The sequence below is a fragment of the Urocampus carinirostris genome, chromosome 1 (assembly GCF_059441175.1).
Source record: "Urocampus carinirostris isolate Australia breed hairy pipefish chromosome 1, RoL_Ucar_1.0, whole genome shotgun sequence".
NCBI classification, from domain to species: domain Eukaryota; kingdom Metazoa; phylum Chordata; class Actinopteri; order Syngnathiformes; family Syngnathidae; genus Urocampus; species Urocampus carinirostris.
The window spans coordinates 36,340,135-36,365,373 of record NC_142349.1 but is presented as its reverse complement, the minus strand read 5'-3'; the positions used below and the strand labels follow the sequence as shown (position 1 = coordinate 36,365,373).

General features: G+C 38.4%; 2 protein-coding genes across 2 annotated transcripts; both read right to left on the bottom strand.

Annotated features, from left to right (window-relative positions):
* Positions 1-576: 576 nt before the first annotated feature.
* On the bottom strand, positions 577-19,578 carry scp2a (sterol carrier protein 2a). The gene is made up of 16 exons (XM_088337206.1): positions 19,440-19,578; positions 18,285-18,342; positions 18,115-18,186; positions 17,871-18,002; positions 17,367-17,431; positions 14,775-14,901; positions 14,633-14,696; positions 14,477-14,563; positions 14,236-14,386; positions 12,260-12,407; positions 10,208-10,315; positions 9,564-9,717; positions 7,951-8,047; positions 7,669-7,798; positions 6,219-6,298; positions 577-1,950 (listed from the first exon to the last, which is right to left on the bottom strand). Exons 1-16 carry the CDS (start codon positions 19,491-19,493, stop codon positions 1,855-1,857), a joined length of 1,623 nt encoding a protein of 540 aa, XP_088193332.1. The 5' UTR covers positions 19,494-19,578; the 3' UTR covers positions 577-1,854.
* A 1,495-nt stretch (positions 19,579-21,073) lies between these two features.
* Positions 21,074-23,093, bottom strand: LOC148374512 (transmembrane protein 125-like). Its single transcript, XM_088355126.1, has one exon. The coding sequence runs from the start codon at positions 22,778-22,780 to the stop codon at positions 22,109-22,111; it is 672 nt and encodes a 223-aa protein (XP_088211252.1). The 5' UTR covers positions 22,781-23,093; the 3' UTR covers positions 21,074-22,108.
* Between the last annotated feature and the right edge of the window lie 2,146 nt (positions 23,094-25,239).

The window sequence follows — 25,239 nt, the reverse complement described above, 5'->3', positions numbered from 1 at the left end:
GTCAGCGGGTATTTATTCATTTTTTTACTTGTTGCATTCCCTTTTGTAATATAATGGAGGAGTACTTACACAATGATGCATTAATTTAAAAGGAGCAAAGACTTCATTTTTAAGTTCAGCTAAGACAACAAAACATTTTTTATATGCCACATTTTATACATTATGTTCTTGCTCCACCAATCAAATGATGAATGGATGCGGGTTCATTAATGTGCAAATAAGACATTGCATCGACAGACACAAATCTTACTGCACGTCACCGCTTTGCTTATAATCATAAGGATGTAAAAAGATTAAGAGGATCTGTACAGCATTTTTGCAGTGCGAGTGAAAAAAAACAGAATACATAGGTGTGAGTTGTGCTTCAATGATGAGTCTCAGAATTAAAACTACAATAATGATGATGCAAATAATACTAGATGTTTGACACGTTTTCTTTTTGATCTTTCTCACAATAGCCGTCTATAAAGAAAACTACCCATAACATCTGTATACCTTATCGAATAGGAATTTACATAATTTAGTATTTAAAATTGCCCATCCTTATCAATAATAATTAAAAGGGACCCAGAAAAATATGTGCTAGTGTTTATTCAGTATGTTTGTCCAATTTATTGAGCTAGTGTTCCCGAGAGACAGGTGCCGTTTTCAGAATGATCTTGCTTCACTTAGCAAAATTTGAAGAAAAAAAAATGAACGCGGGAGGTGATTTCTGATTTGTTAAATGTTCCATTTCTCTGCAGCGGGTTAAGCAAAGCCTTTTTGTGAAAGTCGTTGAAAACTACGATACCTCACTACATGTTTTTTGTGTTATTCACAAAAATGATAGAAGACAGGTGAACCTTTTTTGTGATCCACTGAGTGTTTTTCCCAATTTTTTTTTAACGTGCCTTCCTCATGCTACTTAATAATCATATTATAGGATTAAGAAATTCATATACCGTATTTTCTGGACAATCAGTCGCACTCCCAGAAAATTCACGATTAAGAAGGAAAAAAACAAGTCGAACCGGAGAGTAAGTCACATTTTGGGGGCCATTGGTCTGATAAAATACAATACCAAAAACACACATGTCATCTTGAGAGGCAATTAAAAATTAAATAGAGAACAACAGGCTAAGTAAGTGTATGGTATACTAACGTTACATGACTGACATGCCTGGTAATGTAACATATTAAGATTTATTCGGATAACTCGAGTATACTGTAAAGAACGTGCTAACAAGTTTAACAAACTATCAGTTTCCCTCCTAATCACTAAGTCCAATGAAATCTGCATCCTCTGTGTCACTTTTAAACAACTCCACCAACTCGAGAGATGGACGATGTGCCACTTCCTCGTTTACGTCGCTTACATCAGACTCACCGTCACCTCCACTTTTTGCCAGTCCTTTAAGTTTCTCGCCAACTCCAAACTTTCTTACTGCTGCTATATCACCGTTTTCAGCTGCATATTTCCCCATTTACAGTTTGTAATCTGCAGAATGATTTTCTCTTTGATGCCATTTTTGTTCAGCTCTTCTCAGGTGTTTTTATAAATTACCGCAATGTGGTAATCTGTTAAACATTTCGCACATAAGGTTTAGCGTGAAAATATGTGTGAAATACTATAATATAATGTGTTAATTGTGTTATTTCACACTGAATTCGCACCATCGGCAAAACTATGAAAAAACTGCGAGTTATAGTCCGGAAAATACGGTGTATATATGTACACATAAGCGCAAACATGTGTTAAGTCCACATTAATGCAGTGAGGCTCAAGAATAACATTTTCTTTAAGGACATTAGAGTTTATCAGGACTAACAAGTGTCAGATAGGATTTGAATTGATCTCCGATCTGGTTCCATTTATTACAGCTTTGCCTTTTCAGGTGCCACCTGAAGATTCTGCAGCTTCATGGCCATGCCCATATTGCCAGCAATCTTCAGCTTGCCCTTAAAAAATGCCTGAGGAGAAACAGGTACAACAAGAAGAGTTCTTAGATGTAGAGTATTCAAAGTTTGGTCAGATTTCCGATTTGCAATGTCAGAAAATAATCAAACAATGTCAAAACTTGTGAAGTAAATATCTGTACTGTGTTTTAAGTCAATCACATAGATATGTTATCTGACGGATACTGGTGGAATGTGAGGTTGGGGCAGGGGGCATTCTCTGCATGTCAGCATCAAAGGTCAGCAGCCAAGCTTGATCAAGCTAGTGGCCTAACCAGAGGGACAAAGCCAGCGACCTCATAGAAGCTTCAAGACATCAGCAGTCAACCTCTCCTTCAATACTCTGCATCCTGTGGTCATCGTCCCAACTGGCTCTCAAGCCTACCAGGATGCCTCATCGCTCTACAGCTGATGACATAAAGAGTGGGCCTTCACCTTCATCGACGCAGAACATCTTGTTGTTGCTAGGTATTGGTATGACGTGAAATGGGGAACTCTACCAAGATACAATAACCAGCCAATGTTGTTGTTTATCTAAATGGTGCCAGTTTAAGTTCTCAACTTGTAGTTTTGTTTTATTTCCTTATTATTGTCCATCCCATCCATCCATCCATTGTCTTCCGCTTATCCGGGGTCGGGTCGCGGGGGCAGCAGTGTTAAAAGGGAAGCCCAGACGTCCCTATCCCCAGCCACCTCCTCCAGCTCATCCGACGGGACCCCGAGGCGTTCCCAAGCCAGCCGAGAGACATAGTCTCTCCAACGTGTCCTGGGCCGCCCCCGGGGCCTCCTGCCGGTGGGACATGCCCGGAACACCTCCCGAGGGAGGCGTCCAGGAGGCATCCTTATTAGATGCCCGAGCCATCTCAACTGGCTCCTCTCAACGCGGAGGAGCAGTGGCTCTACACCGAGTCCCTCCCGGATGACTGAGCTTCTCACCTTATCTCTAAGGGAGAACCCAGCAACCCTGCGGAGGAAACTCATTTCGGCCACTTGTATCCGGGATCGAGTTCTTTCGGTCATGACCCAAAGTTCATGACCATAGGTGAGGGTAGGAACGTAGATCGACCGGTAGATCGAGAGCTTTGCCTTTCGGCTCAGCTCCCTCTTCACCACGACAGACCGGTACAGGGTCCGATCCTTATTATTGTTTTGTGTCCTATTCAAGCTTCAGTAGATGATTAGTAAAAGAAAAGTCCACAAATCCAAGAGTGTGTTTCTTGATTAAAGTATATTGAACGATTAAAAAGGTAAAAATAATTCACCTAAAGTGTGTGTAGCCACCCATCGGAAAAACTGAAGATTTTTCATCCGTTTTTCTGACATAATGATCTAAAAACGTATGTGGTGCTCCAAAAAGGCGAGACAAGTTTTGAAAAGAAAAAACTCGGCTCTTCATTTAGAATGATTTATTTACCACCCATTTTCGCTACATAGATATACGTGCAGGATGAGACAGACTGACTGAATCCCCTTTGAGTAATCAAGCAGATTCAGTTAAAAAATAAAACAAAATCTTTTTTTTTTTTACTTTGAGTTCATTAATTTCAAAACAAGATTTGATTTAATTTCATTTACAGTATTTTTATAAATTGTTTTTTTCTTCTTGGTTCCCCTCCATTTTTTGTTTGTTTTAACTTTAGTGGATTTATGTAGCGTAATTTCTTTGTGTATAACGCACTTTTTTTTCCCCCTTGTGTGCTTAATACATTACGTTTAAGGGTAGTATATTAGTTTATTGTGCAATGAAGTCAAAAACTTTGCTGACCGCAGTGGCAAAACACTGAATGCAACCACATCTATCAAGTCTCTCAAACTATAAGACACCTACGCTCTATTTTTAGTAACAATATCCAAATTACTTGCGCGGACGTTTGATCATAAAAACTGTAATTCTCAATGGCATTTACACAGAGGCGTGACGCTTCTTCATTTCTTTTCCCGCCCATACGGAAACGAGAGTAAAGAAATGCTGTTTTGCACCCTTACCAATATCTTCAGCTATACATTTTAGTTGCAGTTTCCTTCAGATTTAATGATACACTGGTACCCGTTGGACAGCAAATCAGGATGAAAAGAGGAAAGGTACTTCATGAGACAATTCTTTCAAGCTCACAGTTGCAGGTCATGCTGAAACTCACGGATTTGGAGCAGATTGCTGAATATTCAGTGTACCGTATTTTCTGCACTATAAGGCGCACCCCGAAAAAAATAGTTTTTGGTCCTATATTTGACATACATAAGACGCACCGGATTATAAGGCGCTACAATGGGAACGTCGACAAAACAGTCAGATAGAACAGTCAAACTTATTACCCCCTTAACATTCCCAAAGCTTGCAAAGAAGCAAATACGTGTCGAGAACACGTGCGGATTCAGCGTCCGTACGATGTCACCAAACAAACATTTCTTAGTTTCCATTTTATTTTTTGCTGGCAACTGTGTGGACAGCAAAGTAAGAATTTTATTGTGCAGGGAAATGGGGTTCTTTAATGTGCATATGACAATAAACACTTGGAATTGAGTTTAATTTAAAAATAGACACTCCATTCCACCCATTATCTGCACCGCTTATCACAGAAACATCGAGTTCAGTCTGAAACAAGATACAGGGAAAATATGTAGCTGGAGTAGCTCACCGAAGTCGTTGTGTTCAATAATAATGCGCAACCATGGTCCTCTTATATCCGTGAGTTTAGTAAATCCAGGAGAATAAAATATTTACAAATACAGAATAGTAAAAAATGCTTTCTCTATGCCGTCAACCCAAAATGCTATTCACATTCATCTTTTTCGGCCAATTGCAGGCTTTGTTTTGCCGCTTAAGCCTATGCCAGCCTGTAAATGATAAAAAGGATCCGCCCCTTTACCTCCGAATAACTTTAGCCAATAGTGATCGATTCAACTGACGATTGACACATCTTTTTCGGCCAATTGCAGGCTTTGTTTTGCCGCTTAAGCCAATGCCAGCCTGTGGATGATAAAAAGGATCCGCCCCTTGACCTCCGAATAACTTTAGCCAATGGTGATTGATTCAAATGATGATTGACACCGGTAAATAAATCCCAGCATACACCGCGGACTACTTGGCGTTCGGGGGAAAATCTAGTCGGCGGCTGCAAGTTAGTTGCAAGACTTTGCGACTTAATATTGATCCATAAATAAGGCGCACTGTATTATAAGGCGCATGGTCAGCTTTTGAAAAAAATAAAGGCTTTTAGGTGCGCCTTATAGTGTGGAAAATACGGTACTAGAGATAAGATGTTAGAAAATTGAAAAAAACAAAGTTGTCCTGAAAGATACACAATAAACTAAAAAAGCATGATTAGGAAAACAACTCTCTGGTGTATCTGACAAAAAAATCTGAATTTGAAGGACATTAAATAAATACATTGTAAATTTTATGTTGGTATTGTGTTCATAGCTGTTGATAAATTATTCTCATCATGCACGTGTTTAATATCTTTCATTTGTGATGCTAAACGGTAGTTTGAGCAGAGAAAAAGTAAAACGATTTTTCTTTACTGATTTTTAATCATAAATTAAAGTAGTGGTGCACGTTACTCACGAATAAATAACAGTTCATAGATATTTTTTACTGTCTGGATTTAAATAGCGGCAAAGTCTTAAAATGTAGTCTTAAAGTGTAGGGTGAAATTAAAAAATGTTGAACAGAATGCATAGTTATCTAATAAGTTCCATGCTTCCTCTGTATGTGTATGTGTACTCTATCAGACATAAAGGAGTAAAACTAGGCATGGCATAGAAATCGTGTTTCTGCTAACCCCAAAGTGCAATGTGAGGTTCACAAATGGGAAGTGACACCCAAAGTTCTAAACATAAAGTCGCCCCATGATCCACACGAGGTTCAAGGCCTTTCTTGTGTAATGCAAGATCCAGCCTGAGAATGTTCCCGAAAACATTTTCCTTCTATTTATGTCGTGATGTTGCTCTATGTTTGGTTGTAGATTCAGAGGTGGCTGTAATCAAATTAAATCAAATTTATTTGTAAAAGGACCTTTAAGGCAATTCATTGCCATTCAAAGTGGTGTATAAAAACATGCTGTGTACAATAGGACAATAGACACTTCTTTATCCTGCCTAACAGTAGGTAAAAGAAAAGTGCAAAGAAAGAAAGAAGCTCATGTTGGTTTTAGGGATAAATTAGATCCTAAAAAGAAACAGTGAATAAAAGAATCCCTTTGAAGTGTAAGGATTTCGCAAAAAATAGTTTAAGAATAACTGTACTCGTTAACAGTTCTGCAGTTTCGTTAATGGCAACGTACCGTTTGAGCGTTCAATTTTCCCGTCATCAGATCCAGAAAATCCTGATCACTAACGGTCAAGGTGCAATCTGCCTTTGCACCTGAAAGCAAGAACAATTGTTATAACTCCGCACTAAAACCGAAAGCTGTTACAGTGCCACATTTCAAGCTTCAAACTAATCGGAACATATTTTCTAAGAATCAACAAAATGGAGACAGAATCATGAAGTGGAACCAAATAATTTCAATGTTTTGTATTATATTACAGCTAAAAAAATTAAAATTAGGAATTGTTTTAATATTGGCACTCTGTTCTCTCAGATCAGCCAACTGAACCCAGAAGTTCCCCGATGACTTCTGAATGACCCAATGTCAACCAAATTAACTTACTAATGACAAAAAGAGAACGTCTAAATTGAAATGCACCTATTTTGTGTTGGGCTCAGAGGTCTGTTAAGCAGACACTGAAGAACAGACAATATTTTGAAGACCAAACAACACACCCGGTAGGTCCGGGATACATCTATGGAGAAGTTTAAAGAAGGAATGGGATACAACAAGATTTCGTAACATTTACAAAGCTCCAAAAGCAATGTGTGAACAATAATATCAAAATAGATATTATATAAAACCACTGCAAATCTACCAACACCTGGCCGTCTCTCTAAATTGAGTCCAAACAAGGTGAAAACTAATCAAGAAGCAACCAGGAGGTTAACACAGCTGAGGTGGGACCATCTGTGCATAAAACAACTGTTAGTCATACTATACATAAAAAAGAGTGGCAAGAAGAACGCACTCTCTAAAATAATACAATAAAAAGGCCTTTAAAGCCACAAGAGAACAAAATAACATGTGAAACAAGGTACTCCATTCTCATGAGACCAAAATAAAACTTTTTGGGCATAACGCAAAGCATTACGTTTGGCGTAAGAGTAACACTGCACATCACCCTGAGAACACAATTCCCACTGTCAAACATGGTGGTGACAGCAAAATTATTTGGGGTTGCTTTTCTTCAGCAAGGACTGGGGGGATTGTTTGAGTTGATGGTAAGATCGAGGGAGCCAAATACTGGGCGATTCTGGCAGAAAATCTGTTGGAGTCAGTTTTTAAGAATTGGCAAATATTTATGTTTTTACATGTGCAACTTATGGAGAGATACTCAAAAAGGCTTGTGGCTATCATCACAGAAAAACAAGGTTTTACAAAGCAATAACTCAAAAGGGTCCAATATTTTTGCAATGCCTAATTTTCAATGTTTTATTTGTTATCACAATATGAATGTTGGATGAATTTTCTTTTCACATTTGTGTCCCACATGTTGTTGATTATTAGAAAATATTTTGAGTTTTTTTATTTAAAAGTTTGAAGCTGGAACTATGGGAATATGTCATACATTCTTGGGAAGGTGGGAGCAACACTTATACAAGGCACTGTATCTAAATACTTTTTAATTGCACAAAAATACCTGAGTCATTGGTGACATGGCCATCCCCGTTTTTTACATCCACAATCCACGTAGCCTCCTTCCCGTCAGGTCCATCTTTCACATTAAAAGCGAACACACCGCCTATCTTCTTGACCAATTTGGCGCCTTCCTGCAAAAGGATAACATAATTTTGAAACGTTTGCATTGCCAACATTCCAAATTGATATGAGAAAAATGGAAACATTTTTTTTGTTTGTCATATTAGAAATAAAAGTTTCATTCTTTCAATGTCCAATCTCTCAGCTTGCTGTGTTAGCAGACCTGCTCCAGCTTTTTCTCCATCTCCTTGAACACAGGGTAAGATTTAAAACCCTCCAAGTTGCTGCTTGCACTTGTGGCTACAGCTGCAATGTGTGAACTGGGGATGTGAAGAAAAAACATAGTGAGCAAAGAAGACTATGGCATTTTGTATAATAAGAACTTTAACTAATTTAGAACGTGAATACTTTAATGATTGACCGACTTATTGACTACAAATTCAAAAGAAAATGCAAGATTTACAAAGTTCGGACGAAAAAAGGTTGTTCATAAAGAGATTTTTTAAAAAATATAAATATAAAAGATGATGTGAAGTAAAATAGTACATGGCAAACGGCTTGTCTGTTTGAGAATAAAATGTAGAATACTATACAGAGACCCCTGGTTATTTGGGGCTTTGGTTTTTTGCTGCTTCACTGCTTTTGAATTTTATTGTCTTAATTGTCATTGTTTCATCTTGCCTTGTGTTGAGCAGCTGACAGTAGACAGCAAAGGCTATCACAGGATCAGGTTAGGGAGGGCTTTATGTGTTCGGTGGGCGTGACTGCCTGTTTATACGACTGATTGACAGCATACACCAGCCTAAGAGCAAGACGGGCGCACGAGTAAATGTGGCCACACAAACAAACTGTGAAGCATGGCGACAGCTATTTTTGGCTCATTACAATGAAAAGAAATTCATCAAATAAATCAAACTCTGATGAAAGTCAGAAGAGCCCAAAAAAATGGTGATCACCAGCGGGCGCCTCGTTTATCATTATTGATTCACGAGGCGACTGAGGAGGCGTCAGGAAACAGGAGGTAAAGCCATCAAGCGAAACGCAGGTTAGATTCCCGGCTCCTCCGTGTTATATGTCGAAGTGGTCTTGGGCAAGACATTAAATCCCTAATGCCCCTGACAAGCAGGTAGTTGCCTTGCATGGCATTAGTGTATGAGTGTGTGAGTCTGTGTGTGAATGGGTAAGAGTGAAGCACATTGTAAAGCGCTTCAGGAGCTCTTCATTGACTTGAATAGCGCTATATAAACACACACCATTTACATACACCAACCACCTCATGAATATACATATTTACATAGGTTCATCTTACCAGACATAAGGGAAAAAAAACAATAATTACAATAAATAATAAATGTTAATAATAACACGTGTATAATTGATCTATAAAAAACACCTCGTGAACCTTAAAGCCCTACATTTTCCCTGTACCCTGTGAATATCATGCTTTTGTACCGCTTTTTGAACTGGGTCATGCTTGGACGTTGCTTGAGCATTCCACCCAACTTGTTCCACAGCTTTACTCCACATATGGGTATTGAAAACTTTTTAAATGTTGTGCTGACACAAATATGTTTTAGATTATTTCCTTCCCTCAAATTATAATCCCCATCCCTGTTAAAAAATAATTTTGGATTTTTCTGGGAAGCAGATTACTTCTTGCTTTGTACATAATATGTGCCATTTCAAAGTGAACCAGATCAGTGTTTCCCCAAATTTCAGTAGTGTCATTTAAATATGGATAAAAACAGTGTGCTTTAAAGAATGCAGAGTGATTTATGGTCCAGAATATGTTCTGACTTGCCGAGTACAAAGATGCTTTAGTGGAATAAATTGTACCTGGACTTGTGTGTGAATCCCATTCGGTAAAGAGTGACCACCACTGCTCCTCCTAAGCCAATGTTGTGCTGCAGGGCCACTTTAGCTTCAGGAACTTGCCTTCTGCCAGCCTCACCTCGGAGCTGCCAGCAGAGCTCAGCACACTGGGCCAGCCCTGAACCAAAAGATGATGTGCAACAAGTGTACATTATTAATAAACCACGATTAAAACCTTGCAAAATTGTTAAAGATCATTGACGAATTTATATGCCATAAAAGACTTCGCAAGATAGAGTAAAAAAAAACCCCAACAACAACTAAAAATTAGAGTAGATGGGAGCAGACTTTAAGACATCAGCTAGGAATATGTTGCAAAAGGAAGGTTTCTTCAAATATGAAAAAGCAAAAATCTTGGTTAAGGTGTATGATGTCCATAGTGGGAGTGAAAACATTACTAGGCCTAGACTGCTTTAAAATCCCTCTCTTGATACAAATAAACATAACTTGACGTTGTTTTACTCAGACTTTTTGCAAAACATGGCAAAAATGTCAAGCATTTATAAGAACTTTACCTAGAATTCAACCACTTTTCAATCCTTGAAATAGCAACATTAAAATGTAATAATTTTTGAGGATTTCAAGAACCCGTACAAACAATGATGTACCTGTAGCTCCTAAAGGATGCCCTTTGGATATTAGGCCACCACTGGGGTTGATCACATACTTGCCACCGTATGTGTTGTCTCCTCTGTCAATCAGCTCTGCTCCTCTACCTGCTCATAGAAAAAGTTTGTTTAGTTTTGTTCATGATCAGCTTTTAGAAAATTATGATTTCTATCCATAATTAATAGGGATGCACCAAATTATCGGCATCAAAAAGATTTCACCTGAAAATAGAAAAATGACACTTTTTTTTTCAAAGCCCATAAGTGCCTTTTTCATTTAGTGCCATTTTTTTATTGTTTTCATTCAGTAACAGAAGTTTGTCTCAAATGGGGAGGTGCCAATCAATTTTTGACATTTTGACCCATTTTTGAAGGCCTACAGAAAAGCCAGCTCTGTAGCTACAGTATGTAGAAATGGGACACATCAAAAGAAAGCGTGAACCATCGTCTTTCGGGAAAAAAAAAATCTGGCTTTTACCAATGTGTAGTAAACAGCAGTTGAGCATTGCTAAGTATATGGTAAATGGTCTGCATTACATAGCGCTTATCAACCTACAAAAGCGCTTTACAATGTGCTTCACACTTACCCATTCACACACACACACACACACCAATAGCGGCCATGCAGCCATGCAATGCACCGACCTGCTTATTGGGGGCATTAGGGATTCAGTGTCTTGCCCAAGACACTTCGCCATATAACACGGAGGAGCCGGGAATCGAACCTGTGATCTCTTGATCCCAAGACGAGCGCTCTACCTACTGAGTAAGTTGCTTGAAAATACTCATTTCCAAGAAAATGGCTTTTTGTAGAAGGATGTATTTTAAGCAAAACTTACACTCTGCCGCTTTTTCTTAATACAAATATTTGCGGTACCTCTAACATTTGAACAATGTTTTCCATTAACCCAAGTGCACTTTGCTTGCGAAATAACATTTCATTGCAAGAACACTGAGCTTATGCATGAACGATGCATGACCTTTGCAAGAATTTTCTAGAGACATGATGACATTTGGGTCAACATGGCGATCACGGACTTGCAAGAAACATCTTTGCTCTCTGCCAAAACTAAGACGCAGGGACTTTGTCATCTTTTTTGGAAAGAATAAGGCTTTGAATCATTAAGCTGTACTCAAAGCTCTGCTTTTCTCATCACACTACACATACACGGAATACGGGTTGCCGACACACTGCCATACAGCGTCATACAGTTGACACAGGAGACCAAACAAGGCAAAAAGTGTGTCGACAATTATCTGATCAAAGTCACTCTTACTATGTAGTGGTGATTTATGATAATGAAATCAGACCCCGGAGGCTCAATACTTAGTGATTAGTAACGCCAAAGCCTTTCGAAAAGTTTAAAAAAAAACAACAACATATTTTTAGGTTTTGGCACTTAGAAACAATGCTTCTGAAATGTTATAGCACTGAATGACTAGTCATCACTTCCTACAAATCAATTTGAATAGCATTAAGTTCTGCTAAATTACTGCCTGGCTGATAAACAGCTGGCGGGAATCGTATTCAACTCTATTATGTGTCCCGACATCGTATTTAAAGATCTTTTTTAGGATTTTTTTTTCACTTTAACAAATCAATTTAAAGAAATGCATTGCTATTTAATGGAACGCAGAAACCAACTATTGTGCCTCACACAAGGACCATTTAGGATTTATTTGTGCATTTCCACTAACTACCAACAACACTTTTTGGTGTAGGCGCTTGCATAAAATTAATATTGTATGTTGACTCAATATAGTTTCCTAAAGTTCTAAGTTGCATGTATATACAGGAAGACATAAAAACACCCCCTAAATGTTACCAGAAGTACCATTTTTGGGGATCGTGTTGGCATTTTGAAGGTTCGGCAATGCCAAAATTTTAAACCACACACTAGCATTGAATAGTGAAATAAATGTTCCCATATAAATAAAATAGCACTCAAGAGGTTAATCATTTTTAAAACAAGTGTGAGTTAGTGATAGAGGTAAATGGGGCCGCGATTGAAGAAAAATAATTTTGGAAAGCTTTCATTCAGCCTGCTTTACCTTCTGGGCACAGTCCAAGTGCCTCATAAGTGATGAGCTCATTTGCAGAGAAGCAGTCGTGCAGCTCCACAACGTCAACATCAGCAGGCTGCAGACCTGATGCTTCAAAACACCTTTTGGCCGCCAGTCGGGACATGTCGTAACCCACCTAAAATAAACAGGAGCGGACAGTTTAAAAGGCATGTATGCACGGCAGGTATTCATGATGAGAATAACCAAAAGTAGCTTGTGCAGATTCAAGTATTGATGATTTTAAGTTCAACCTTTTAAAAAAAGTCAAAGGTAAAAAAACTACAAATTTGAATTCCTGTTTAAGGGTTGCACGGCGACTGGGTCGTTAGCGCCTAAGCCCCACTGTTCAGAGGTCCTAGGTTCAAATCCAGCTATCGACGAAGTTTGCATGTTCTCCCCATACCTGTGTGGGGTTTCCTCTGGGCACTGCACTCCAAAGACATGCATGGCAGGTTTATTGATGACTCCCTAAGTCTGAGTGAGCATGTAATTGTTTTAGCGAGTGAATTTTCTGTCCCTGTGTGCCCTGCGACTGTCTGGCAACCAGTTCAGAGTGTCCTCTGCCCACTGGCCGAAGATGGCTGGGATGGGCTCTAGCACCCCCACGACCCTACTGAAGATGAGCGGGGCAGAAAATGGATAAATTAATTCCTGTTTACTGTAGAAGGGACTCGGAAAAATCAATATCAAGCATTTGATACCACAAATCCCTGTTTATATTTTATATTTCTATTCCAACATGATCAGGTTGCCATTATGTTACTCATGACTGCCACCTCTGCCAGACATAGTAACAGCGGCCATTTTTTGGAATTAAGTTAGAATTCAGCAATACACTGTTAACTCAAACCATTAATTTATTTTTGTTGGCCTGGAGAGGGATGGTCGCCAGCAGGCTGTACTTGCCCAGGACACACAACAGGAAATGGTACTCTTACGACCCTAGTGGTTAAGGGCTCCAACCAACCAACAGTACAATACGCTGTGCGTCTTTTCTTTTTTTCGGTTGTTAAATATCTTTTCCAATAAAATCTATGCACAGGCAATAGATGTGGGTTTCTGGAAGAGTATACTCTAATGTTTCGAGTGAAAAAAATTGTCTGTTCATTAAATTCACAATTTCAAATGAAAGATCTAGAGTTGCATACGGTCTTGACTCAAGGGCAGTGATTTTCAACCACTGTGCCGTGACACACTATTGTGCCGCGAGCAATCGTCAGGTGTGCCGTGAGAAATTATCCAATGTCACTTTTTAAAATTTAAAATTTTATAAAACGTTTATTGATCATTTTCTGCAAATATTATGTCATTGTCAAGTGTCTGTGCTGTAAAAACTGGGGGTATTATAAATTATATCGTAATTGAACACACTGTTCAGTGTCATTTTATAACATTTTTGGTCGGTGGTGTGCCGTGAAATTTTTCAAATGTGAAAAACGTGCCCTAGCTCAAAAAAGGTTGAAAAACACTGCTCTAGGGTGACACGTTGGGGGATAATGGCAAACTAAAAAAAAAGAATGACTAGATTAAAATATTCAATTTGAAACCTCTGTTGAGTATTTGTTTTTATTTAAAAATGCTCTATGATGTACAATTTCATAGACCAAATCGCAAAAAATATCTCACTCCTGTCGAAATACAAGAATTAAACAGGAGGAACAGATTGCAGAGGAACAGCACGATCTGCTGGTAAGATAATTATATTACAACGGAGACAGCAACATGCAAATAACGCACATAGTGAATTACCGGACAAAAATAGTCAGACACCAAACCTGATAATTTATCACACAACAATAATTTGAAACGGCACACTTAAAGGTAACATATATAATTCTAATGGTTTGATAAAAGCTGAAGAAAAAAATGTTTTTTTTTGTCATATCTGGGCTCTTTACCATCTATGATTCTCATTGCACAGCATTAGCGAGGAAAAAAACAGCAACAAAAAGGCAATTTCTCACCATCTTAATGCAGCTGTTTTCATCAAAAGTGGTGGACAGGTCAGTCACCATCTCTTGGGCCAATATCTCTACTGCTTGCTCCTCAAGATGATAAAGCCTAACAAAGTCCTCACTTGCTAAAACGACGGCACCAGCACCATCCGACGTGGGGCTGGAGAGAAAGTGAGATATGGCAATACACTATTAAAATCCATAGTAATTAAAGTCTGCAGTGTCAGGAATCATGGATGGAGTATCTCACCAGCACTGCAAAAGAGTCAAAAATTCAAACACCTTCTTTGAGTTCATGACCTGTTCCAAAGTGTACTCATCTTGGAACTGGGAATAACTACAAATAAAATGTATAACTTAAATTACGTACCAAAATCATCCAAATTGTGCCTTGTTTGTAACTCACGGGTTGTTGGTGGAATGTTTATGATTCTTCCAGGCGATTTTAGCAAAATGCTCTGGTTTGGTTCCTGCAAACAACATCAGTGAGATGCGATTAGGTTTCCTTGCAAGTGCATTCCTTAAAAAAAACTGCTACAGGAGGGCACCGTATTTTTCCATGTGCTCTCTGCCGGCGTTTCCAAACATCTGCGCAGCCGGTGGAGCGCCCACCATGCCGTAGCGGTTGATCATCACCTCCATATGCTTGTCCATTGGATTAGTTCTATCCATGAACTGCAGTAAAGACGATACAGCTCAACTCAGCAGCCCCATATTGTAAAAGTGCAAACTGTCTTAAGAGGGAGTAAATCAGCATTTACTATCTATGGGAATGTTGTTTTGAGTGACTCGATCAAAAATTCTATTCAGGGTTGGTTCTGTGTAATAATGTGATGGAAAAAAGTGACTTTTTTGTCCCGCACAAGTTCTTTCTTATTCATGTAAATAACTGACTCTCAAATAGGGTTATGCATATTCCTGGGGGACAGTGGGGGTGCAAGAGGTTATAAATAAAGTAGGGGGGAGAAAAACATAGAATTCAGATTTTAAAAATATATACGCTCAAAAAATAACAGCTATATTAAAAAAAGTACTGAGTTAAACGTAAGTTTATAATTAGTTTTTTTCTTCCTTTGTTTTGAGCATATAAGATCCTAAAAAAAGACGGTGACCTTAATTTTATCTGTACAGCGCTAACTACAGTTGGCAGATAATATTGGTCATTTTATGTTTAATTGTTATCATTCCACATAAAGTATACATGTAGTTTACTGCTTTCAGTTATCTTTTTCATTTTGCTAAAACAAGTCATGAAATAAACTGGTGAATATCTATCTATCTACCTTGGTCATATCCCTCAAGAGGGGTGACCGACAGCAAGACAACACATACAATAACAAAGAAAGTAAAAGGGGAAAAAAAAAAAGGAAAAAAAAAAAAAAAAAGCACACAAAAATTTTTGGACCACGGGAAACCCAATTGCCAAAGCACCCAAACAAGTTAGGCACCTCGGCACCCAAGTTGGTCATGCTTTCGTCCCTTCAGATGAAACGGGACACCAGAAAGCGGACATGTCACTCGGGTCAGGTTGACACAACACACTCTTTGTTCAACAGCAGGGCCCGACAGCTTTCACTGGTTTACCCCTGCCGCATCATACGGGTACCCAGCCCATCCTTAAGAACGCGTCCACAATCCCACTATCCTTTCACAACACCTCTCCACTCCTTTGTATCACTAACAAGAGCTCTAGCTTCCATTATATTTAGGCCTCTTTCCTGCAGTGCACTCATAACACCGTTCATCCACGTCAATCGCGGCCTTCCTCTTGGTCTCCTTCCATTGACTACTGCTCTTCAGATCCTCTTCAACATTCGCTCCTCATCAATCCTCTCCATGTGTCCAAACCAACCGAGTATTCTCTTATCAACACGCTTGCTCAGTTCCACGACTACTCCAGTTCTGTCGCTCACAATTTAATTTCTCAATCTATCCAATCTTGTCACTCCTAACATAGTCCTCTAACACTTCATCTCAAAAACATTCAATTTCCTTCTTAAATCTGCGTTCAGGCTCCAAGTCTCTGCACCATACAACACAGTCGGCACAATCACACTCTCATACAGTCCCCTCTTAACATCCATACTCATACTCTTGTTGTTCATCACTCCTCAGAGCACCCAAAACCTTGCTTCCTTGATTCACTCTGTGCAATACCTCGCACTCCATTCCACCAACTGCAGCCACATCACAACCCAAGTACCTAAAGCTTTCAACTTCTTCCAGCACCTGTCCATGCAACCTGATTTCTAACGTCATGCCCACTCCATCACGTGAACACTTCATCACCTTACTCTTCCCAACATTCACACATAACTTACGCCTATCACATACTCTTCCAAACTCTGTTACCAACCTCAATGTTTCCTCAGAATCAGCCACAAGCGCTGTGTCATCTGCAAACAACAACTGACTTACCTGCCACACTGTTCCACTGATGTCCATCATCTCTACACCTCTGCCAAATACTCTTGCATTCCCCTCTCTAACCACTGCTGAATATGAAAACTATTATTTAAAATTATTTCCCCCTCAATTTTATAACCTGACATTTTGTAGTGTAAAGTTGTTTTTCTTTTTTTATTCTAAATGGTAATTAATAAAAATAATAATACTTTTTTTTCCCCAGGACACTGAAAGGTTGCTGTACACGTTACAACAAAAACAACAATGAAAAAACAAGCATTACATACAAAACTAAATACATAGTTCAATTTAATAAAAGAGTATGTGTGCAGGGGGTGGGGGGGGAACATCATGTTAGGCAGTTTATTATGGGTAGGCAAGTCGGAAGAGCTGGGAATGAATATAATGGCGGCGCCCTGTTTGGCTGCGGCTGCATCGGCTCGCTACATTTTAACTGTACAGGTCAGGTGTATCGACATTTCGTTCCTTGTGCATGGTTACAAAGAATGACAATCAAAGTAAATTCTTCTTCTATTCATTATTCTTCTAATGAATAAGGATCTAAAGTTTAATACTTCATATCAAATAATCCACACAAAAGTATTATTTATATTGTAATATTCATAAATCAAAACACAGGGGCTACTTGGTTGTTGATTATTACTCCATCAAAAAATAGAAAGTCTGTGCATCAACCAAATTGACGTTTTATTGCGTTGCAAAATACAATGTACCTTAGAGGACAAGGAGCCCCTCTCCATCTTTTCAAATCCAAGTGCAAGCACACAGTCTGAAAGACCTGATGGCAAATTAAAAACATTTTTTACATAAGCTCTCGCTGCTATCTGACAACCTCACACTTGCACACAATTACAGTTGTACCTCACCATTACAGATCAATGTATTCCTTCATCAAGCTTGTGATCTCATTAAACCCATATTCTGCATTTAAATATGACCAAAAGAATCTATCGATTGGTTCCAGACAGCTTAGGTGTTAATAGTTAAAGACAAATAAGACTATTAAACACAGATAAACCTGTTTTATAAACAGCATTTTCAAACCAGTGGACATGGTCTGAATATTTATTGCATGATTAAAATTATACTATACACATTACACATTTTTTTCGTTCTCCGTACCTTAAATGCAACTTTCAAACTACAATGTGATTTATTCATGACATCGGCAGACTATGGAAGCAACATATTTTTCCAATAATCCTGCCTTAACTCACCTCCTTGGATCAGCTGCCGTGCCATGAAGAGTGCAGTGGAGCCAGTGGAGCAATTGTTATTGACGTTAATGATGGGGATGCCGGTCAAACCCAGGCTGTGGTAAATGGCTCTTTGACCACATGTGGAATCACCTAAAATAGTTGCAAAAAACGGATGAAACTAAAGAATAGAAAGGGAATTTGTTTCAACCAAATGCAGTGCCTCATACTCTTGCCAGACGTTTTCTATAAATTAAGATATTACCATACACATATCCCACACAAGCTTGTTCAATGGCCGAGTATGGAATTCCTGCATCTGCAAGAGCTTTTTGACCTGCAAAACAATTTACAGTCAGATATTGTCATCCAATTCAAAGTATATTTGAGTTAATAAGTAGGCATTGTCTAAAGTTTAGAATTTAAACTCTTCACCCGCTTCTTTGGCCATGTCAGGGTAGTCAAAGTCGCTTCGAGCTCCTGGCTTGTCAAACTGGTCCACATAATACATAAAATAAAAAAAGAAGCAGGTCATTGTAATCATTCATATAAATTAAGGTCTTTTCCCCCCGAAATGTTTTCAGCAAATTACTTTTGTTGAGTTAAGAGCAACAAATGAAATCTAAGACGTGTTTTCATATAATATGATCAGTATAAAAAAATCTAAAAAAAAATGTCTGTAGTTTTATGAAACATCATACATTTATCAAAATTCAGCTTTTAACATATGGGCAAGCAGCTAACATGCAAAAACGTTCTACAATTCAAAGAAATCTTTAACATTTTCAACGGACATGGGAGGTTTTACAATAACTTTTTTTGGTCACGATCACAACATATTGAAATATGGACTTCTTATTAGACATTATTATCTCAATTGTGTTTCTATCTTAATCCTGTGGGGTGTTGGAGTTAAAGAATAAAAAAAACGTTATACTGTACAAAAGTAGATGAGGTTGGGGTTTATCAAAAGATCTTCCTTTGCTAGGAGACAGAATATGAACTTGTATTTGCATAAATATATTTTGTGTATATTGTTGTGTTGCTCTTACTACTGACCGAGTAGTGCCCAAAGGGGCGAATTTCGTTTTAATTCATCTCAAATTTTATTCAGGGTTATACTGAATTCGCGTCTTACACATTAACAAATCAAGGGAGCACACCAGGCAATGTTTTACTGTCTTTCACAAATTAGAGAACTCACAGGTCACAACATAAAATCTTCTTTGTAGAAAGTGTTAATATGTAATCATAATTTGTGACCAAAAATCTGGATAAGGGTCAATTTACCTTTGAAACACATTTTACCTTGAACTATGGACTGAACATGTTGCATAATAACTGATAGCAACAAGTGTGTTAAACACGTAAAAACACGCAGCAATGAGGAAAAATTACCTTAAGAAATCCATTTGTGTATTTTGTCTGTTTAATTGGACTGACTGGCAAATATGGAGTATTTACATTGTGAGAGAACTGTCTTGCGTCACTACTCAGAAGTTCTGGAACTCCTCCACTAAGTCATAATACGCGTTAGCTAACCTTGTTGAGAATGTCAAGATCCACAATAGAGTATTTATTTTAATCTACCTTAGTCATGCCGACACCGATAACAAACACCCGATTTCTTCTTGCTGGAGCCATCTTTTGATGTTTTGGTCCTTAGTCCACCAGCCCAAATGTCAGTACGCAGCTGCGCCTCAGGACTTAAATGCACTTCCGGTGTTTGCTTCTCGTGAGGGAAAAAGATCGACTATGAAATTAAGAGTAGTCAATGGGGTTTTGTGAACAAGTTTAATGACTCAGATTCAAATAAATAAATGAATAAAATAACCATAACCGTTAATATGCACAGTATTTTTTACTTTGCTCAAAAGCAATGTTGACTTTCAATTCTGTAGTTCGAATGAATAATCAGTAGAGTGGTAGCTCTGTTTGTTTCTTTCTACATCAAACTGTAAAGTTTAGAGTTTATTTAAAGTTTGTCATTTACCAAGGCTAACGGCTTGGTAAGCATTTTTTTTTGCCCAGGGGAAAGGTATTACAATATTGACTTTGTAAAAGCTATATTTTATTTACACTACACTAAAATACACTATAACATACCGTATCTAATAGGACGCCGTTTATATTTTAATAGAAAACCAGACTTAATACAGATTTTCCGAAAAACGTGCTCAATGCTTTGAATGTTTAATTCAACCAGGGTTTATGCAGGAAAAAAGCAAATTCAATTCAATGCACAAAGACAGTTACAATGATGCATTGTACGAGGCTCATCCGTGATGTCATACGATTGCATTTTTACTCTTAATCAAGCGCATCATTTACAGTACACGGCCAATTTACAATTTTCCACTCTGTAATCGCATGTTATTTGTGTTCCTAATGTAAAAAAGGATGTAAATGATGTAAATCTCAATCATCAAAATAAAAGTGAATAGTTATGATAAAGAAATACAATAAGATTTGTTTTACATTTCATTCTAATATTATCATTGTTATTTTAAGTAAACACTACATTTGTCGGAAACTGTATACTTACTGCATTGCTGTTGAAAATTGTGCCATAGATTTAAGTTAGGGTACGTTTCTTCCAAAAGAAGAGTGTCATGTTGTACATTGGTGACAGAAAAGGTACATTTTTATTTTCAAAATGTAAACCATATTTGGAACAAGAAGCAACTGGTGGGCTCTTAAACTAATATTACATTTTAACCTGTCACCCCCCCCCCCCCCCACATACACACACACAGACGCGCACACACACACACACACACGGACACACACACACACACGGACACACACACTTATTCAAACACAGGTGCACGCGCACACACGCTCGCGTGCGCGCACACGCACACACACACAGACGCACGCACACACACGCCTGCGTGCGTGCACACACACACACACACACACACACACACACACACACGCACACACATATGGCGCAACAAGGGTTGCTGACTAGTTAAAATGTTATATTTTTGGGATTTTTATGTTGTTCCATCCGTATTTGACTGTTAGAGGAAGTGTATTAGTATTTTTCAGGGTATTGAGTTTGGAAAGCAGAAAGGGTAAGTGAAGTACCAGTATGTAACCACTAAATGGCAAAGTCTCACAGGTCAGAGAAGGGTGCTTGGGCCAAGTCTCACGGTACCTCACGTGATTTAACGAGACTTGCTCAACAAATGACCCTCAATGTCAACAAGTAAACGGTGTCGTGTGAGACTGACATTTATCATATATTTTCAGATGAGGTAAAACAACAACAATAACAAAAAAACAAAAATATATATAAAACAAATGTGTAACACCGCTGGAGCAAGACCATCCATCTGCGTCGGGACACACACACACACACCACTAAAAAGTATAAAAAGGTGTACATTTTTCTTATTTTGTAGCCCAGTTAAAAAAATATGTAAACAAGCATACACAATTTCACAATTTTCATTTTGTTTCTGGATAGAAGCCCAAATAGGGGGCGGCAGTAGCTCAGGAGGTAGAGCGATCGTCTTAGGATTAAGGGATCCCAGTTCGAATCCCGGCTTGTCCGTGTTACATGTTGAAGTGTCCTTGGGTAAGACATTTACCCCCAATAAGCAGGTTAGCGCAGATCACGGCCGCTATTGGGAAATGTGAAGAACAATGTAAAGCGCTTTGGGAAGTCATTGACTTGAAAAGCAGATCATTTCATTTCATAGCTTCCTAAATAGTTTTTTAGGAATGAACATATAATGGAAAAACTGGAAATAGTCCATTTGCATTATTAGATTTTAAACAACACTCTGCATTCTACAAGCACATTTGCTAAAGAAAGTATCATTTCAGTATATGTTACAAAAATAGAAAAAAAGCAGAAAAAAAGGCTTAGCAAGCCGCAAATGGTCCTCCGGGGTGTATATTGTTGTGTAATACATGATAATTTACAGTACTACCTGGTTTTAATTTCTAGGGTTCACTACAGAGTAGATCAAACCGAGAGATACTTTTTGTTTAGTAATTAGCACAAAGGGCAAACAGTTTGAAATGCATTTCCAAAATACCATATTATCATATTGTTACTATTTTATTACCAGGTTAATTATTGGAAGTAGGGTTAAATCGACTTAGTCAACCACTAAAAAATAAATTTACAAGAAGATAAAAATGACCCAGGACTGTTAAGCTATTTTAAAAACAGTTGGGCAGGAAATGTACTTAGAGTGCACCCCGGGCACCACGTTGGAGATCCCTGCAGTAGACGCTCAGACTCAGATCAGACTGGTCATGCTGGTGGCGGCCTGTCTCCGGTCCTGGTCCGTCTGTCCTCCCCAGACACAGAAGAGATGGACAGACCGTTCTCCTGGCCTCCTGGCGCTAATCGCTTCCCTCCTTCTGTTGTGCTCCTGTCTCCTCTTGAGGAAGACCAGCACACTGTATCCCACAACAGCCAGCGTCATGCCAAATCCTGCGGCAAGTAGCACCAGACCTGACACCAACATGTTTCCACCATACCCATCCCTATCGTTAATAGCGGTGACACAGATTAAAACCACCCCACACAGCAACACTGCAAGGCCAACAGCCAAGATGAGCGCCGGGTCAACCCGTCCACCACTCTTGAGCTGGTTGATTAGCTGCCGGTTGTGCACGCAATTCATATCCTGGATTGCAGAGCTGAGGAGCTGTTTGAGCAAGACCGCCAGGGAGAGGAGACACAGCAAGGTGCCTACTCCAAGGCGGCACTCGCTGGACATGCTGGAGTTGGTGATTGAGAGGAATCCGATGCCACCCAGGCCCAAAATTAAGACAAGAGCGACCGAAACGGAGTAACACATGAGGGACCGGCAGGGCTCTTGGGACCATTGCAGCTCCAGCTGGTCTTCCAGAGAGCGCTGCTGGAGCAAGTGCAGGTACAGGCTTGATGGATGGATTTCGGTCATGGTGCCGGTTCCAGCCAAACTTCAAAGACGCAGATTTCATGTAGCCACAATTGAAAACAGTTGAACTCTAAACCTTTTTGAGAGTTTTTTTGGTACTGATCAAAATGTCCTGGTAAAATCCTCTTGCTGGTGTACAGATGAAATTCTGTTATCATGAAGAACTCGAGTTGATGAGCCACCCTCTTGTCATGCTCTCCATCCTAGTGCCAGGCAGACGTCTGGGCGAAAAAGACAGGTCACGAATGTAGCGTTAGATCACAGTTTGATTTGCTACACAATGAGCCCCCACAAGAGAAGGGCGCTGACTGATGAGCACAGTGACTTGGTAGCAAAAGGTGGTCTTTGGTCTGTGCTTTTGTGTGTTTGTGTGAGGGCTGAATGAGGTCAGCGTGTCACAAGAATGGTGTTTCTGTGATCCAAAGAATGGTGTCACGCGTTTGGAGCTGCATTGCAGGCATTCGATCAAGTGAACGCTACAAAGAGATAAATTAGAAAAAAGAAAAAAAATGTAAAAACGTGAGTAGAAAAATCTTGTTAAACTGACAGATAATCCTGCACATTTTATTTTTTCATGTTTTATGATTCAAATGTTTATTTCTTTCAATTAAATTTGAAAGATTTACATAATAAAAAATATGCAAAATGATCTCTTACATATATATCTTATACTCTACTATTATGCTGGTTTGCAGTCTATTATTTCTCATTGTACTAGAAACCCAAGTTGGAAATTTAATAAAATAAGATAATTATAATTAAAATGAATACAATTCAAAAATAGCTTATAAATATAGTAAAATAAGAAAAACAACATTTAATTTTAGAAAAATGATCTGCTACTAGATGGATACATGGATACATTTTACCAATAAGATTATTTTATTTTTATTTTATATTTATTTTGCAGTTTTCTTCTTTTCAACCTAATTTTCTGCTCAAGTTAAATCGTCTGTATCATTGATTTACATTTTTAATTTTTTTCCCACTGATCATTATACACAAGTACATGCATTTAAAATCAACAGCTTTGATAAACAATTGAAAAAACAGGGGGGCAGACAGGTAAAAGCTGGAGGTTATCTATGTCCTGTCCCCTTAGCAATCAAAACACATTTCACTTTAATCATTTAATATAATCAGATTTTAAAAGAAGGCATATTAAGTAATATAAATCACGTTTTATCACCACACAAGATACATTAAAAAAAATCTAAATCAGCGTAATGATGTGGATTTCGATAAATGGATATACTTTTGTTTTTTTGCCTACTTTAAAAATACTTGTCAAACTACAATTTAACAACATGGCGAACATTTTTAACAACAAAACTGAAATAAAAAATAAGTGTCTATTGATTTCAGATCTGGGTCGTTCTTAGTTTGTAGTTAGCGATATTGCCAGCAGAGAGAAGCAGAGAAGCAGGCAAAAAGTTGTTTTTTGTCATCCAACACGCTCCAACCTCCATATTGTCTCACAGGGGGCAACTATCCACGAGAGAAGATCAGCTAAAGTTTTTTATTTTTACTTTTGTTTTTTATAATGTATTCATGTAGATTATACTAATAACCCCCTTGGAATGGCGATGACAAAGTCAATAGAAACAGAAAAATAAATAAACAAACCGACAATAAATATACTGTAGACGGCACGGGGGATGAGCGAGCTGCGCGTCACCCCCTAGGTGCAGAGATTCTGGGTTCACGTTTTCTATCAATGATTGTAACTTATTATTATGTTTTATAACATAACAGTCACTTGCGTGTCCATTTAGAAACAATCACATGGTTTGAATCACAGCATACATTTTAAGGTCTCAGATTTTTTTTAAAAAAATTTCTCCTTTCTCTAGAGCAGGGGTCACCAACATTTTTGAAGCTGAACATTTTTTTTTACTCATTGGCGCGTACGGCGACCATTTTGATATATATTTCCAATATAACAACTTATGTGTGTTGTTACTACATTATTACCAGGTTGCAATTATTAGAAGGCAAGCCAACCACTAAAACATCATGTTGGTTAGAAATAAAATGTCTCCGAAAATTACAATGACCCAATGCTTGTTATCTATTTCCTGAACCTGTCCGCGGGCTTTCTTAGGGGGCTATCTGGTGCCCGCGGGCACTGCATTGGAACCCCTACTCTAAAGTCTAATACAATGTGTAAAACCTGAGACAAACAGGTATTTTGTCATTCAACTTCTGAAATGGGATTGAACGTGATTATATTGTAAGAGCAAACCAAGTATAGATCCAGTGAGAGCCCGTAATTGTTTCCAAATTTTTTGAGTTATGGGCCACATTGGTTGGAAAAATATTGCGCAAGCTATCTGGTTAAAAAGGGACAATTTCATCCAATTGGTTTTGAAAGACAAAATATAGAGATAGATATACTCATTAACAAATAAAAACTTTAATGGAGGGTAATAGCAAAGTATTATCTCCCTTTTTAAGAAGTA

Bases quoted from the DNA above. Each gene is read 5' to 3' on its own strand.
- scp2a (XM_088337206.1), bottom strand. From the start codon at position 19,493: ATGGCTCCAGCAAGAAGAAATCGGGTGTTTGTTATCGGTGTCGGCATG. The intron at 12,408-14,235 runs GTGAGAAATTGC...TGTTTATTTTAG, and splicing joins AAAACAGCTGCATTAAGATG to GTGGGTTACGACATGTCCCG. The intron at 1,951-6,218 runs GTACGTTGCCAT...GTTTCTCCTCAG, and splicing joins GAAAATTGAACGCTCAAACG to GCATTTTTTAAGGGCAAGCT.
- LOC148374512 (XM_088355126.1), bottom strand. From the start codon at position 22,780: ATGACCGAAATCCATCCATCAAGCCTGTACCTGCACTTGCTCCAGCAG.